The 17600-nt window shown below is 41.2% G+C and overlaps 1 protein-coding gene across 4 annotated transcripts in view; it reads right to left on the minus strand.

Annotated features, from left to right (window-relative positions):
- NMRK1 (nicotinamide riboside kinase 1) overlaps positions 1–17532 on the minus strand; it is a 45952-nt gene extending 28420 nt beyond the window's left edge. For 2 of the 4 annotated variants that reach the window (XR_004621699.1, XM_011217338.3), the window contains exons 1-8: positions 17287–17528; positions 13870–13932; positions 9198–9288; positions 8856–8904; positions 3634–3781; positions 3485–3556; positions 2753–2859; positions 744–827 (exon numbers count right to left, since the gene is read on the minus strand). Coding sequence is in view for 3 of the 4 variants with exons in the window: in XM_011217338.3 (XP_011215640.1) it covers positions 744–827; positions 2753–2859; positions 3485–3556; positions 3634–3781; positions 8856–8904; positions 9198–9288; positions 13870–13898 (580 nt within the window). In the remaining variant the exon portion in view is untranslated. The other 2 variants (XM_034646982.1, XM_034646983.1) reach the window with 2 other exon arrangements.
- Between the last annotated feature and the right edge of the window lie 68 nt (positions 17533–17600).

A 17600-nucleotide genomic window follows, 5' to 3' on the forward strand; every position in this document is an offset into this window, starting at 1 on the left:
CAACTCGTGGGAAATCTAGAGAAAGGATAAACTGTCTTTTTCTACTGGGGATGTTGCACCTGGGAAGATGGTGCTTCCAACCGCCATCCTATCTGTCAGTGGAGAGAGTCTGACTCTGAAAGAAACCCAAACAATTCCACAATGTGGAATTGTGACAGAATCTTGAAGGCTACATTTGAGCTCCTTAATCTAGCTGAGCCTGAAGCCACAGCTACCCTGTACTTTCTGCTTAAGCCAGATCGAGGAGGGATTCTGGTACTTGCAAAACGTGTCATCTAAGATGAAATCCTGAAAGAAAGACTCAATAGATATTTTTTCACATCTTGTGTTTATTTTTGAGACATCTGGGAAAAAAAAGTTCATGGGAAAGCTTTAAGAGACTAAAGGAGAAGGGGCGCTCTAGATATATTAAAACGAGATCATCAGCCTTTTAACTCCACTCTGCCCGAAGGATAATGTCAGTCCCACTGAAATAACAGCCATCTACTAAAACATTTAAACTATGTAACATAAACATCATTAAGGGATGTAACAATGGGTGGGTATTTTCACCCTTAAATAAAAAAACCTCATTAAGAAAATAATCAAGGCCCCAAACCCATTCGGAGTCTCAGATTCTGAATTATCTTCAATGCAACGAATGAATGGATACAATCACTCCTACATGAGCATTCTGGTAAGCTATTATTGGGTATGTAATGAACTCTTTTCCTGGCTGTTCCTTCACCACCCACAATACTTACACTTTTGCTTTGCTAGTTCTTGTATTAGATCTTCATACACTTGGGAAAAGAGGTCCTCTTCCGATTTTGTTCCATCTAGGTAAACTGAGAAGGAGAAAGGAGAACGCTTCAAATGCTAATGGGCCTATTAGTACAGGATCCTTACTCTGGCACCTGACATCTCTTAAGAATACTAATAGGTTCAGGGGCACCTGGGTGGTTCAGTCGGTTAAGTGTCCAACTCTAGATTTCGGCTCAGGCATGATCTCAAGGTCACGAGATCAAGCCCCTTGTCCTCTTGCTCTGCCACCCCCCCCCAAAAGAATACTAATAGGTTTAAATAAAGAACACAAGACCTTAAACACTTAAAAGAAATTAATAGCCATTAAAAACAGAAATAGATTATAGTCAGGAATAACAGGTAAAGAAAAATTGGTTCAATGGGGAGAAACGCATACTAGCAGATATGGAAATTATTTTTTGAAAAAGAAAGAGTTAAATGGCACTCTGTATGTGCACTGAGAATCATTTAAGGGGGTGGTTCTCCAACTTACTTGTGCATTGGGATCACTCAGGAAGCTCTGTGTGTGTGTGTGTGTGTGTGTGTGTGTGTGTGTAAAGGTGATTTTATTAAAGCATGGGGACAGGACCTGTGGACAGAAAGAGCTGCCCCAGCTTCTTGAACCATGCAGGGGTCTGGGCTATTCCATGCATTCTGACTCAGAATTCTCCAGGCCCTGGAGAAATGTATTCTTACCCAAACTGGCATAGGTAATTTTGGAGAAAAAGTGGAAGTTGTATAGGTTAAAGGAAGAAAAGAACCCTTTAATCGGAAAACTGGAGACAAGAGAGAAGTTTGCTTGTTAAGAAAAGGATATACAGTTTGGAAGGGCTAGACTGTGGGAGGCAGGAACACTGGAGAGAGGAGATTTTAGAGCAAGGCTGTCTATGCCTTAGTCTTCAGGGGCTTTGAAGTCTGACTGCTTGGATTTTATTCCAAAAAGTTGGAGACTCTTTGCAGGTATTTAAGCAAAGTGAGGGCATGGTTAGATTGGCCTTTTTTTTTTTTTTAAGGTTTCATTTTTAAGCAATCTCTCCACCTAGCATGGGTCTTGAACTCATAACCCCAAGATCAAGAGTTGCATGCTCCACTGACTGAGCCAGCCAGGCACCCCTAGATTGGCAATTTAGATGGAGAGGGAGAGAGGGGGACCCTCCACATCTCTTCTGTCATTCTGTTCTATGAGCACATACACCCACACTCACATAGCCGAGGGGATCTCACTAAAACAAGAATTTGGTATTTACCATGTCCTTGTTTGAAACCTCTCTGTAGAGGGCATTTCCACTTCTCTGAGGATAATGAGAGCCCTTCACTGGCCTATGGCCTTGTAGAGTCTAGATCTTTCTTATGTCACCAGCATTACCTCTCTCTCTTGGTTTTCTCTACCAGAAATACACCAACCTCCTTTCAGGTGCTATTCATTCCTTCCCATCCCTAGCCTTTTCATATACTGTCTGGGGTGATCATCTGTTCCCCCAGCCTACCTCCCTTTGTCCAGTTAAACCCCTCACAGTGTGATTTAAGTGGCTTCCTCAACGAAGCCTTCCCTGATTGTTGGCTCCCCCTGGAACTTGGTGTCACAGCACTTAGCACAGCTAGAAAGCATGTGCTCACGCAGCTAGCATCTTTAATGCCTGTTTCCCGGACAGAATGTTAGGTCGTAAGAGCAGAAGCTGGGTTTGTCTTATTTTTCTTAGTATCAACAGGGCAGGGCCTTGTACACAGAAGGCATTCGATCAATACCCGTTTCATGAATGACCATCTAGAAGTTGACAGACTTTGAGAAGAGCCTTAGAGAGAGAAGCAGAAACCAGGACAATCAATTGTGGAAGGGCCCAGAGTGTTCTGGCTTAAACGGTTCCTTTATGATGTGATCAAGAGAAAAATGCCTCCTAAAAGTCCTTTCTCTTGAGGACTTCAAGCAACGACAAGTGAAGGCCTTCTGTGGAGGAGAAAAGGTACTTACCAATCTCCCAGGTGATGTTCTCCACTTCTTGTCTGTGCTTTAGATACATGGGCCACACGTGGCCATCAAAGTACCCTGGGACATCTGGCGGCTCATAGACCCTCGTACTATCAAAACACATGGGAAACTTTATGCGGACAGAAACACACAGTTGATAAAAGTAAAATAATAATGGTCAGGATAATGGGAAAATCACTGAGACTTAATCCCAATAGAATCAAAAGTACACAGTTTAGACTCAACACTAGTTTCAAAGGCAACAAAACAGATTTAGTTTTCTGACCCAAACAAATTACTTTTGTAACTCACTCTTATTCATGATTATCTCCACCTACTTCAGTGCTTTATAAAAGAATCAAGAGACAAAAAGCAATGTAAATAATGACAGAGAACCTGATATGCTGGATTAAGCTTTCAGTTAATTTGTGTTCTTTGTGGCTGTCACCGAATAATGGCTCATGAATTTAAAATCATAATCAACATTTTTTTTTTTACTTAAAAAGATTTTATTTTTAATTGAAGTATGGTTGACACACAACGTTATTAGTTTCGATCGTAGAACATAGGGATTGCACTTCTCCATACATTCCGCTAAGCTCACCACGTAATTCCATCTGTCACCACACACTGTCACTACAAACACCACTGACCCTACCCCCTATGCTGTGTTTCCATCTCCATGTAAACTGTGTCTCTTGAATTACAATCCACAAACGCAATTTCGAAACTCACCTCCTCCTCCTCTTGCATTCTTCATAAGGAATCGTCAGAAAGTAACTTCTGTTCCACAGAGTGTCCAGGGGCCTAAAATAACAGCGTCTTTAGTTCACAAGGCTCTCCCCCCATTCATTCAGAGTCAATATTAGGTTGAGGATGCTTACTTATAATTAAAGAGAAGGAAGCCTTCGACGATTAATATGGGAATTTCCTCGCTGCTTCCACGGTGCGTTGATACCAGTGAGTGTCTTGGGCTTTCCATCCAGCAGGAAATGGCAGACATCATTTTTTCCATGTTGAGCGCTTCAAGCACTTCAAGCAAACATACAAAAACATGAAATCAATACAACAAAAGGTTTATGATGCGGCTTTTTATGATGTGTATATCCAGGGCTCTATATTAAAGAGATCTAGAATAACACTATTTTATTTACCCTTCAAAATACCGAATAAATACTTTAGACAAATATAATCTCTATTATGGACAAATTGGTATGTCTGAAACATTTCTAATATGGAAAATTTCAAATATATATAAATGTAGACAGTAGAATACAATGAATTCCCATATCCCCATTACCAGTTTGGCAATCATAAACTCATGGCTAATATTGCTTTATTTATAAGGTCTATTCCCTCCTTACTGTACAAAAGTTTAACATTTTTGGATGACAAAATATCTATAAACTAGTTTGAAAGATAAATGACATACTGGGGAAAATATGTGCAATGTATTTCACCAAAAGCTAAAATACGTACCTTTTTTTTTTTTTTAAGATTGTATTTATTTATTTGAGAGAGAGAGAGAGCGAGAGAGCGCAAGCAGGAGGGGCAGAGGGGAAGGGAGAAAGAATCTGAAGCTGACTCAGCACTGAGCACATAGCCCGACGTGGGGCTCGATCCCAAGACTATGAGATCACGAACTGAGCTGAAACCAAGAGTCAGACGCTTAACCAACTAAGCCACCCAGGCGCCCCAAGAGCTAATATGTTTAATATATAAAGGGCTCTTACAAGTAAATAAGGGAAAAATCATTAAAAATTTTATAAAGGACACAAATAGGTCCTTTTTAAACTCTAAAATATGCATACTTTTTGAGCTTACAATTATAATTCTAGAAAATTATTCCAGAACACTGATTCTCAAAGTGTAGGACCTAGGCCCGCAGCCTTAGTATGACCTGTGAATTTACCAGAAAGAATTACAATTTCTGAGCCCCGACTCCAGAACCACTGAATTGCGCCATCTGGACTTAGAGGCTTTTTAGTGGAAGGTTTATAAATTATGGATTAACTTATTCACTACACATAGGATTATTAGGATTTTCTCTTTGTTCTGGTGCTAGTTTTGTAAGTTGCAATTTTCAGGGTAATTGTCAATTTCATTAAAGTTTTCTAATTTACTCGCAGATTGTTCATAATATGCTCTTATTTTTTTAATTTCTGTAGGATCTGCAGTGGTATTACATTTTTGTATTTGATATTTGTAATCTGTACCTTCTCTTTTTTCTTGTTTAATCTGTTTGGGGATCAGTCAGATTCTTGAATTTGTAGGTTTATATCTTATGCCAAGTTTGCAATGTTTTACATTTTTACTACTTTTTTTTTTTTTTTAAAGATTTTATTTATTTATTTGACAGAGATAGAGACAGCCAGAGAGAGAGGGAACACAAGCAGGGGGAGAGGGAGAGGAAGAAGCAGGCTCATAGCGGAAGAGCCTGATGTGGCTCGATCCCACAATGCCGGGATCACGCCCTGAGCCGAAGGCAGACGCTTAACCGCTGTGCCACCCAGGCGCCCCCATTTTTACTACTTTTTTAACACCACACTTTTTCTCCTCTTCTTCTGAGGCTCCAATGATGTGAATGTTAGAGCTTTTGTTATTGCCCCATATTTCTGTTAATTTCTTTTCAGTCTATATCCTCTCTGTTGTTTAGAAAGAGTAATTTCTATTGTTCTGTCCTCAAATTCACAGATTCTTTCCTCTATCATATTTATTCTGCTTTTGAGCCCCTCCAATGAGTTTTTTAAAATTTAAATTCAATTAATTAACCTACAATGTATTATTTGTTTCAGGGGTACAGGTCTGTGCTTCATCACTCTTATATAATACCCTGTGCTCATTACAACACATACCCTCCCCAGTGTATACCACCCAGTTACCCCATCCTTCCACCCCTCCCCTCCAGCAACCCTCAGTTTGTTTCCTATGATTAAGAATCTCTTATGGTTTGTCTCCCTCTCTGGTTTCATCTTGGTTCATTTTTTCCTCTTTTCCCCTATGATCCTCTGCCTTATTTCTTAAATTCCACGTATCAGTGAGATCATTATCAAATAGGTAACATTTTTACATTTTATTTTAACTACAGGGAACAGGTTTCTTGGGACTTTTCTGTCTGTACCTATTAATGATACCACGTTGCACACCCCTCAAGCACCCCTTCCTGGATATATGACAGGTAAGAAGAAAACCCAGAGAATCACAGTGACGTCATTCCTCAAGTCCCAAAGGCCCTGGCCAGTCTGTTCTCTTCTTTTTATCTTTGAGTCTTCCTTTGTTTGTTGTGTTCCATCCAAGGTTTTCAATTTTAAGAGGGAGAAAGAGCAAGGAATGGGGCCAATCCATTTTAGCTGGAACCAGAAATACCATTAGTTTTAAGATATTTTCATTATCGTTCAGTTAAAGGTGTCTTCTAATTTTCACTGTGATTTATTCTTTAACCCACAGGATATATAGAAGTGCTCTGCTTCAGATGAAACATGATGACATATGGAATTTACTTCTAAAAATATATAAAGAGAAAGTGGGTAAGGGTATAGATGAAATATATGGTCAAGACTGCATCATTTTAAAAGCTGGATGATGAATTCATGAGAGCTCATTACACTTTTCTGCCTACTTTTGTATATGCTTAAATTTTTCCAGAAAAAAATTTACAAACACTTAGGAGTTTTCTACTTACTCTTTTGTTACTGATTTCTAATTCAGTTCTGTGATTAGAGGATATCTCTATATTACTTCAATCTATTGAAATGTACTAAGACTTCCTCCATGCCCTTGCATATACCCTCCATTTTAGTTAATGTTCCCTGTATTAAGAAAACAAAAATGTGTATTCTGCTGTGATTGGCTACCTGTTCTATATATGTTAGTTTGGTTAAGTTTGTTAACTGTGTTGTTTGAATCTGTTATACCCTTATAACTTTTGTCTGCTTTTTCCATTAATTACTGAAGAAGTTGTATTAAAAAATCTCCCACAATAATTATAGATTTGTGTATTTCCCCATTTAGTTTTGTCAGGTTTTGTTTAATGTATTTTGAGGTTATGTTATTAGGTGCATACAAATTTTAGATTGTTTATCTTCCTGTTGAATTGACCCATTTATTTCTATTCATCTGTAGTAATAGTATCTCTAGTGATACTCTTTGTGTTTACTTTGTCTGATATTAGTAGTTATACCAGATTTCTTTTTGTAAGTGTTCACATGGCAGATCTTTTTTTTTTTTTTTAAAGATTTTATTTATTTATTCAACAGAGATAGAGACAGCCAGCGAGAGAGGGAACACAAGCAGGGGGAGTGGGAGAGGAAGAAGCAGGCTCATAGCGGAGGAGCCTGACGCGGGGCCCGATCCCATAACACCGGGATCACGCCCTGAGCCGAAGGCAGGCGCTTAACCGCTGTGCCACCCAGGCGCCCCTACATGGCAGATCTTTTTCTAGCCTTGTCTACTTTTCTTTGTCCTAATATTTAAATATAGCTCTTGTAAGGTGCTTATAGTTGGACTTTCCTTTCTTTCTTCTTTTTTTTTCAAACAAGCTTGACAATCTTTGGAGTATTTTAGTTCATTTAACTTAATATAGCTACTGATATATTTGGCTTAAATCTATCATTTTATTCTCATTTTCTACTTTTCTATCATCTTTTGACTTAAGTTCTCTGTTTTTTATTTGACTTATTTTGTATTTATCAACTACATTTTAATGATTCCATCTATTTATAAACTTGATAGCTATATATCTTTAAATTATTCTTTTGGTGGTTATCATAAAGATTTCAGCATTACCATGATTTATTTTAAATTTGTACACTTACCTAAAAATTTCAGACTTTTCCCTAAGATAGATTCCTGGAAGTGGGACACTTGACACGTAGCATGAATATTTTAAAGTCTTTGGGACATATCAATCTCCCTTCCAGAAGGGTGAGATCAATTAATATTCTCATCTAAGAGAGTTTTTGTTTTACTGAGCCATCATTAGATAATTAGATAACTGTGCCATCATTAGGTAATTATTGCTTTAAAAATCTGTTTACTAGGTAAGTGGGGAAAAAAAGTAATTTACATTTCTGACTACTTCTGAGATTGACTTTTTATTGTATAGTTATTAATCAAATAACCTTTTGCTTCTATGAATAGCTTATTTATATTCTTGGACATTTTTCAATTGGAATATTAGTATTTTTCTTAGTTTATAAGAACTCATTTGAATTAGGAATAATTCTTTGTCAATTGTTGAAAATGGTTTTTCCTTGTTTAATGCTTATTCTGTAATAATCTTCCTCACTAACCATTAGAGGAGGGGACAAAAGGAAAAAAATATCCTGGCTGGAGCTCAAGACACAAGAACAGGCAGTGAGTCAAGGATTTTGCTTCTCTTAAAACTATCAAGTGTCTGTAAGAACTGATTACACAATATTTTTCCTCTAAGGTTGTCAAAGTTAAAAATAAAGAACATAGTTTATGTCTTTTTAAGAGAGCTGTTTCTGTTGCCAGTTTGCATAAATACTCAGTGGTCATCTTGTTCATCATAAAAGTTGATAAGACCATTAAAAATAGTTTATTAACATGATACTCTCTATAGGAAAATAAATATTTTCTGATGGACTTTTATAATCCTTTGGCTTCAGTGTTAGATTGGGCAAGGGAGCGAGATGAATCCATCTCAAAAATATTCACTAACCTTTATGAGCAGTGGAAAGAAGAAACCAGCTGCTCGGCGCACCTTGGTCACTGGGAAGGGGAGCTCCGAGGATGAGCTTAGAGTTTGCTTCAGGCGAGATGGCGGGGAGGGGGTGAGGGAGGTATCCTTAGTTATGTGCACCCCAGACAGGGATGAGAGGGGTACCCGCAAACCTACCTCGCTCTTGCTTTAGAAGAAAAATCTATATTGTTCCAATGTTCTCAGTCTTAAATATAAAGCTGGGGAAAAGGTTTCATTTATTTAAGTAGTTGGACATAAATCAGAAACCTTTACAAAAGTATGTGTAAAGTACAGCAATATATTTAAGCACATTTTTGAGACTGTCTTCATAGACAGAAAAGGTATTCGGGTTTGAAAAAGAAAATGAACATTAGCAAATGTGTCACAAACTCATCTACTTACCGTCATACTGCAGAAATCCATTTGTATCTATTTCTATCTCCGACTTTGGCTGCAAAAAAGAACAAAGCACCCATCAAAACTGTGCAGTGCAGAAATGATACAATTATAGAATGAAGAGAGGTGATAAATTTACTAAATGCTTCGGATGACGAGGAGAAATAAAATCAGAGCCACGCCAATAAGAAATGCCATCTAGTGGATAAGGGACATTACTGCATGGAGCCTATCTTGACTACAAAAACTCTTATCCCTCAGCAGAGGCTTTTTGGATGTAATTTCATCAACTTTGCTAATAGAACTTTGTTGTGTTAAATGAATTATCCAAGGCATTTTTATAGATACCTTAAAGAAATCATCCTGAGATATGACACTGCAGTTTGGAAGGTGTTTCTGCAAATTCTTAGCTAGCGTTGTCTTCCCGCCATTTGTCACCCTGAACAGAAAAAGGAAAAGAAAAAAAATTGAGCATACCAAGAAGGAAGATGCATTGTAAATGTCAATTTACACTGTAAATGTAAAATGTAAATGTAAAATGTAAAACATTTATTTTTAAAATTTTTAAAAAATATAAAACATTTTAAAGTGATCTTAGAAAAAGGATATTTAAAAACAATATGTTAATACCTAAGATGGAATTATTTCTTTCATAGATATGTTGGTAATACCATAGGCCTAAGTAGATCTACTGTAATCAATGAGGAGAAATATACTGGAAAGGATGGAAGAGGAAGGTCACTAAGTACTGGGCAAGTAAACTGGGTAATACTAAGGTTTAAAATTACAGCTACTGTGTGGGAAGCAAAGAATGTTTTGTCTACATTGAAACATTCTCAAGGATCGTATGCAACACTGAAAATACGAGTAGCACGTTTTCGAGCAAGTATGTCCATCCACACTTGGCCGCTATGACTTTGTTTCAGTGCCCCGTGGAGAAAAATGGAGGACTGGCTTATGACAAGCCATGGATTACGCATTCACATCTCCGCTGTGATGCCCCCTTTCTCCTTCATCTCTCTCCACTTTGGGCCAAATGGGAGGCCCCCTGGAGCTTGTCACAGAGAGTCAGTTACCTGGCTGGACTGTGACGTTGGGGAGAACGGGGATCTTGACTAATTGCTCTGTGTATCTAGTTTTCCCGCGTCTAGCATCACCCACAGCACACGACAGGTGCTTCTATGCTGAGTCATTCAGTCAGAGCTTTTCCTTTAATTACAAATATAAGTAACAAACATCAGTAGTATTAATAGTACCCGTGGCTTTGTCACCACTAGAAATCATAGATACTTTCATACCATGGTGCAGGGGGGTCAGATATCTTGACGCAGATTGATATTCATTATTATTTCAAATTGATGGCAGTTTTTAAACCCACCCCTGGACACTGTTATTCAATAAGTTAACGAAGAAGTGTATATATCACAAAGCAACAATTTGTCTAAAATATTTTTATAACTTTATTTCAACATAACTGGTTTCCTTTGTATTCCTGTATTTTATTTTGTGCATTTGAAACCATTACTCTAAATCAAGACATTATCATACCACTGAATGTTCACGGCATAAACAAACTCATAACTGCATATTTATCTGCAAGAGCCTGTGTTCAGTCCCAGATGATAGATTGCAATGTATTTATAATCTAGAAAAGAAACTAATACTCACTCATCAAAATTGTTTACTGGCTGTAATTCAATTATTACCTAAATACCTTATACCTACAAAGTACAAGGAACTTGATTCAAAACTTTTTTCATTAATTTTTTAAAAGATTTTATTTATTTATCTGAGAGAGAGAGAGTGAGCACACGCTGATTGAGGTGGGGAAGGGGAGAGGGAGAGGGAGCAGCAGACTCCCTGCTGAGCAGGGAGCCCCATGCAGGTTCAATCCCAGGACCCTGAGATCATGACCTGAGCTGAAGGTGGCCGCTTAACTGACTGAGCTACCCGGGCGCCCTGTAAAGTTTTCTTCATTTAAACTTAGAATACACAATTGGGTAGGATACGGGCGATCTCCTTGAAAAGACAGAAGTGCCTGAGTGACTCAGTTGGTTTAGTGTCTAACTCTTGATTCTGGCTCAAGTCCTGATCTCAGGGTCGTGGGATCCTACAGGAAGGTCAGCTCAGCGGGGAGTCTGCTTCCTCCTTCTCCTTCTCCCTTTGCTCCTCCCCCTGCTCAAGCTCTCTGCTCCCCCCCCCCCCCGCAAATAAATAAATCTATCCTTTTTTTTTTTTTTTTAAAGAAAAGACAAGGAAGTGGGTGGGTATTACCCTTTGCCTTGAGAAAACACTGGTATAAAATTTCTCCCTTTTAACAAAAATGTCTGTAATCCATACTGAGTTTCCATAGCTCAGATACTGAACTTTGGTTTAAAAAGAGAGAGTAAACAGGGCTAGCTTTATTATAGTGTGAGCTAACTTTATTTATTTATTTATTTATTTTTAAAGATTTTATTTAGTTGACAGAGAGACGGCCAGTGAGAGAGGGAACACAAGCAGTGGGTGCAGGAGAGGAAGAAGCAGGCTTCCAGCGGAGCAGGGCCCTGGGATCACGTCCCGAGTCGAAGGCAGATGCATAACGACTAAACCACCCAGGCGCCCCAGTATGAGCTAACTTTATTCTAGTATGAGCAACAAATATGTCATTTTCTGGACTTATCTCTTTCAGATGATACAGTCAAACCAACCGTATTTAGATCCCTTCTCACTGACTTAGCTGAAGACAATGAGAAGCAAGCACTCCAGTGTCGTAGACTTGGAAGAGACAGACCAGACAGAAGGCAGTACAGTTCAGAGTCATGGGAGAGGAGTTTAATGAGAATTTAACAAGTCAGAACGGCACAAGTTCAAGCCTAGCATCTATACTTGGAATCCCGGTCAGGTGACACCTTAAGGCTAACTCTTCTCTTTCAGCAGCTCATAACCACCATGCACCACCAAGCTCAGGACCACCCTCACAGGCCCTCCAGCCTCAGGGCAAGAGTGCCCAGACACATGCACGCTTTATCTTAGGATATGGGGAAGGAAAGCAAGTAACTACTTGGGGCCACTTCCTTCTTTGTTCACAACACCTAAATAAAGGCACAAGTCCTGGTCCATTTGTTTTTTACACGCCAAGAGACAGGAGGAGAGAGTGTATTTGGAACATGACAGTGGGCTAAGGAGAAGTTAAAAAGGATAACTGCAGGTACTTAAGAGGCAAATCCATTCTGTAGGAGGTAGATATTAATATTACCATTTTACAGTTGAGCAAACTAAGGACTGAAAGACTATATCCTCATACAGCTTGCCCAAGGTAACAACTAGCAAGTACTGAGGATGGGATACAAAGTCTAACTCCAAAGCCCATGGATCTTTTTTCCCCCCAAAGCCCATGAAACTTTTATTTTTGAACATCACAGAATTCTGTGACAATCTGATAAAGTTTATATGCCCTTTCCCCAGAAAAATAAACATCTTCACACATGCATTCCATTTGCAGGAGGATCTTGAACGACCCTGGAATCCTTTGGAATCCCTGCTATTCCTTAACGTGTTAACTGAATGATCACATCACAGCATAGCAAGTGGTAAATATACAAGGAAGATACAACACTGAGTCTGGAGGAAGACAGAAAGGCAGGAACAGAGGTCACTGCGGCTGAGTGTGGCAGGGGCTTCCCAGAAGCAGCACTAAAATGAAATCCTAGCCCTCTTCCAGGAAGAGACAGTGAAGGGGAGGCTTTCTTAGGGAGGTGTGGGTGGCCCCTCACACACAGGGCAAGAAAGCATGAGGCAGGTGTCTACACCTGGAACATGGAGAAGAAGGGAATGTTACTCCTACATACGCAGAATGAAAGTTGGTTTGGATACTAGAGCTGACCTGGTAACTGCCTCCCCAGGTTCTACCCATTTCTGAGGTCTGGTTTGGACTGACCCCACTGTCAACTCCAGAGCAGGGCCCAGGACCTGCTGGTATCCCATTGTGCCCCCAAAAGTGCAGCCAACTCTAGGATGAATTCAAATGGAGGAAGACACCAAGAAGAGATGGAAAGAAACGGATTCTTCGGTGATATCGCTGAGCTCCTGTATCAAACCTTCCCTACAGCCTACATGCCCTGAAGCTAGTACATTTCTTTTACTATTTATGGATGGTCTTCATACACCCAGATATTCAGATTTTGCTCTAGATAACTGGAAACCACTGCATATTGTTCACGAGGTGAGAGAATAATTAAACATTTCTGCGAGAAGATACAACTGGTGAAGAGGTACCTAGGAAAGGTTAAGAGGGGGAGGCTGGGATTAGGGGATGAGGGCCCGATTTAGGATGGTGGCAGTGAATGCAGAAGGCAAGGCTTGACCAAGAGAAGCAATGCAGAGAAAAATGGAACTTTGGTTCTGGTTAGACGGGAGCAAGACGAGGCAGAGTTCTGACACTGGATTCATTCCCTTGTACCTGTGATTACTTACTATAGTAACATAATACAACAATACAGTGATCTCCCCCAAATCACAAACGTTTAATCTTAACAGACTCAAATACTTCATTCATTAGAACACACCTAGTGTGAATGTATTCAGAATAAAGATGAACACAACATAGTACCAAAACAAACACAGTCCCCTGGAGCTGTTGTTGGTGTCTTATTTGCATGCATACCTTGGGTACCACGGGGAGGGTGACCCTATAATTTAGGGCACTTTTGAGAGAGAGGGGGGCATGCAACTAATAATTATGCCAGGGTAATCAGCACATCAGGATAATAAGGAGAAAAGGTGCCTGGTGTCAACTCCAGAAAAAAATGGTAAAGCAGGCAGATTTTGCTTACTGATGGTCCCATTTCTCTGTTTAGAGGAGATTCTCCCACCTCCTGTTGCCATTTAAATGGACAGTGCTATATATATTTGCCAGTGGCCTGCTCTCTTCTTCGGGACTCAGGGATACTGACTCCACCATCCCCCACCACATCTACAGGAAAACACCCTCTGGACATCCTCAGTATCTCTACCAGCTGTTTGCAGCAAAATTACTCACCCACTGATTCCAATGACAAATGTTTTCATAATTAGCTTTGAAAATCACGTCTTCCTAAATTTCCTAAAATTAAAAACACAAAACAAAGCGAATGCTTATCACAGAGATGTCTAAAGAAAGACTTAAAGGCTAAAAGAAAGAGTCTTAAATTAGGAGGGCCCGCTGAGGGGGAAAGATGACCATGATCTGTGGGTAACCCCTACTCCTGGATTAGCCACACTTGGTAGGAGACCTTTACAAGGTACCAGCTTTTCTCTGCTCGACTCTATGGCTAAATCCAGTAGCCAGTGGGTGTGCACTCAATAGGCCAAAGTCTCAGAGAACACACACTGCAGAGTCTCATAGCTCTGAAACTCAGAGTTTCAAGATTCAATCACCTGGAGATGACCCATTTATTTCCCCAATGCCAGGGAACTCCACAGAGCTTGCCTCTTTCCCTTTCTGAAATGGGGAAAACATCACTGCGGGCCAGAGGCAAAACAAAGTTAAATCCCTTTAAGGGGCTCACTCAAAAACTTAAGTCGAGGGCCAGCACAGACACACTTTTTCAGAAAAGGGCCAGGTAGTAAATACTCGAGGTTTTGTGAGCCCAGAGGCAAACTGAAAGTTATTACGTAGGTACTTATGTAACAAGAGAGAAAACAAATTTCCACAGTGTTTTTGACGAAAGTCAAAACCTAATAATTGAGTACAATTTTGTTGTTGTTGTAATAGACGTCTACTAAAGAGAAGAACGGAATTCCTTTCTTATTGGGTTAATATTTCTCTTACTGGATTTCAGAGTTCGTGTTCTCAATCAGAAAACGGACTGCAAATGTTCAAGGCTGAGGGCCAGGTTAGAGGCCATTGTTTGTTGACCCCGGATCTGGGGGGGGGGGGGGGGTGGAGGGCAGTTTCACACAGTGCCCCCTGAGGTTCAGTAAAGCAGTCCTATGGATATTCTAATGAACCATTTTCACCTCTTTATGTGAAAAGGTGAAGCTCAGCTGAAGCGAACCTCAGTATAGTGGTTCCTGAGGGTTGCCTGACTCAACGCTGCTCTGGTTGGGTGATCGGGGACCTAAGCTGGGGTGGGCCGCTGGGGTGAGTAGCCCCTGAGCTGGAGGCCCTCCCAGTTCCTATTTCAGACCTGTGTCCTAGCAAGTTAATTTTTTTCTTCTTTCCAACTGTTAAAAAGCACTTTATTACCAAGAGCAAAGAAAGGATGCTGCACGTGTGCTGGCCGAACTGCAAGGCTCTCATGTATAATGGGTGCCATTTTTATTGATGGATTATTGATGGCTGAGCACACCTGAATGGCAAGGACTACGGGTCCTCCTGCTTCATGCCACATCTGTGCAGACACGGGAGGATATTGTATCAATTACATAGCACGCAACTAACAAAGAGTGTGGCTGTGGCACTGGAAAGATGCTTGAGGCGTTATTTGGGTGGAAACTAGCCATTCTGAAACAAAGAGTGAGGGAGAGTCAAGAACCTAGTTCTAAAATTGCTTGGGTTCAGGAGGGAATTCCCACAGTCAAATGCAAGTTTTTACCAAAACAGGAACCCTCGGTTCTCTATTAGTTAGCTAATAGAGAGCTATTACCCAAGACAGTGTTTGGGTAAATGTTGGGCAGTCTATTAGCCCTGAATGGGTGACAATGTGGTGGGAGGGGTGGAGAACTGGGAGAAGCCCAAGCAAGACGGGTGCTGGGGTGAGGGTGGGCCTAGCAATCCCAGAAGTCATTTATTCCAAAAACCTCCTTGGATGCACAGGGCAGCACCAGGTGAACTCCAAATTCGGGACTGGAATCGTCTACCTCCAGACCACTTTGTGTTATAACATCTCTTCTTGGCCCCTTGAAGAACTATTTAAAAATCACACTTAAAAATTTGCTACCAAGAGTTGCCAGACTCCAAATATACACAAGCAGACTCCATTGAAGCAAAGACAAGCTTGATCAACTACAAACTTCAATCACGGGATGTCTCCGGAGAGAGAACCATTTGGACTTTGCAGTCTCATCAATCTGGGGCATCTGATAACTCGGAATATATACCACCGCCAATCTCGTGGGATATTTATGTACTTTATTCTCCCAATAAGCGCAAAGCTTTCCTCAACAGCAGAGTTCTTTGCATAGGGGAAGGAGAACACACTAAGATTGCCAAGGGCAAATCCCAAATGAACATTTTAATTTCTTTATTACCGTAAGTAAGATAGGTTGTTGAGTCCTTTTTTCATTACTTGTATGTGGTTATTATGTGGATTCCACTACTAAGCACGGTACATTTTGGACTCTAAACTGCAAAATGGTCAAAGGTGGTATGTGCAGAAATCAGCAGATTATAAGGAAGACAGCAGCTCTCATACAAACAGATGACAACATGCTAACCAATTGTTGTGCTTTTCAATACATCTAAAGACCAGTCTGATATTTTTAAGCCAGTGAAATGTTTCAGGACTTCTCACTCATTTGCTTTATTCAACAGATATTTTGGTTATCTTCTTGCACACCACGGGGAAGCCTTTTCCTACTATTGTTTAAACTTTGCCCCCTTTTAGTAAACAGAAATCTCCCACGGTTAGAATTTCTGAACACCTCAACCCGTGCCCCTTTCCTGTGGAATCACTTTTATCTTTCACTGACCCCCGAACAAAAACTTCCAAGCTTCATTTTGGATAGACTCTCAGGTAAAGTTTTTTCAATTTTTCTTCCCGCAAACATACAGTTTATCTATAACACTGGGCTACTTCGAACTGAATGCACACTGCATTTCTTGTCTGCTCCGGCCCTCGCCTCCCCTTGGAGATTCGATCCGCTAGGTCAGGGGTCGACATAACTCCGTGAAACGCCAGACAGTGTTTTAGGCTTTGAGGGCAGCAGCTCAGCTCTGCTGTTCGGAAGATAAAGGGGCTACAGGCAGCACATAAGCAAATGCGCGTGGCTGTGCTCTAACAAAACCTGATGGACACCGAAATTTGAATTTCTTATCATTTCCACGTGCCACAAAAATCTTTTGATATCTTTTCAACCATTTAAAATGGTAAAAAGCCATCCTGAGTTAGCAGGCCGTACAATTAACAGGTGGCAGGTGGGTCGTAGTTAGACCACCCTAATACTGGTGGAATAAAAGCCTGCCTCCTCCCGCAGGGATCAAGACCTGACCCCAACCCTGGTGACTTCTCTCCACAACCCATCTCTTGGAGGTAGTCTCCCATTTTAAGGATCATTACGGGGCGTTTAAGCAACACGCCGCCACGTACACACACTCCTTGGCAGGCCAGCTATCAGTCCGCTTAGGGCGGCAAGAGTCCGCACAAGGCTTGTAAGACGCAACCAGGTTCAGGCTCCAGCGCAGCCACACCTCGGGAGCACCTCCAGGTCTCGGGGGACTGCGCAGCGCGGCCGGGTAGCTCAGGTAGGTACTCACCGGGCGCCAGTTCGAGCCCTCCCAAGCAAAGCGGCAGAAGCGCTGGCCGAACGTGCGCCTACCGCTGACCCGCGGCAACCCCCGAAGCTCGCTAGCCTAGAGGCCCACAGCCCCTCCCTCCGCGCCCCTATCCCGGCGGAGGCGGCCCAGGTAGAGGACGCCAACACAAGGATCCGTACGGCCCGGGCCGGACGCAGGGCAAGCTCCAGCCCCGGTAGGGCGGGGCAAGGCGGGGCGGGGCTCCGGCGACCGTGGACCCGCTCGCGCGCGCCCCCGCGGGGCCCGGCCCTCTCTCGTCCGGGGCGCGCGCGGCC

Source organism: Ailuropoda melanoleuca, chromosome 17 (genome assembly GCF_002007445.2).
Source record: "Ailuropoda melanoleuca isolate Jingjing chromosome 17, ASM200744v2, whole genome shotgun sequence".
Classification (NCBI taxonomy): Eukaryota; Metazoa; Chordata; class Mammalia; order Carnivora; family Ursidae; genus Ailuropoda; species Ailuropoda melanoleuca.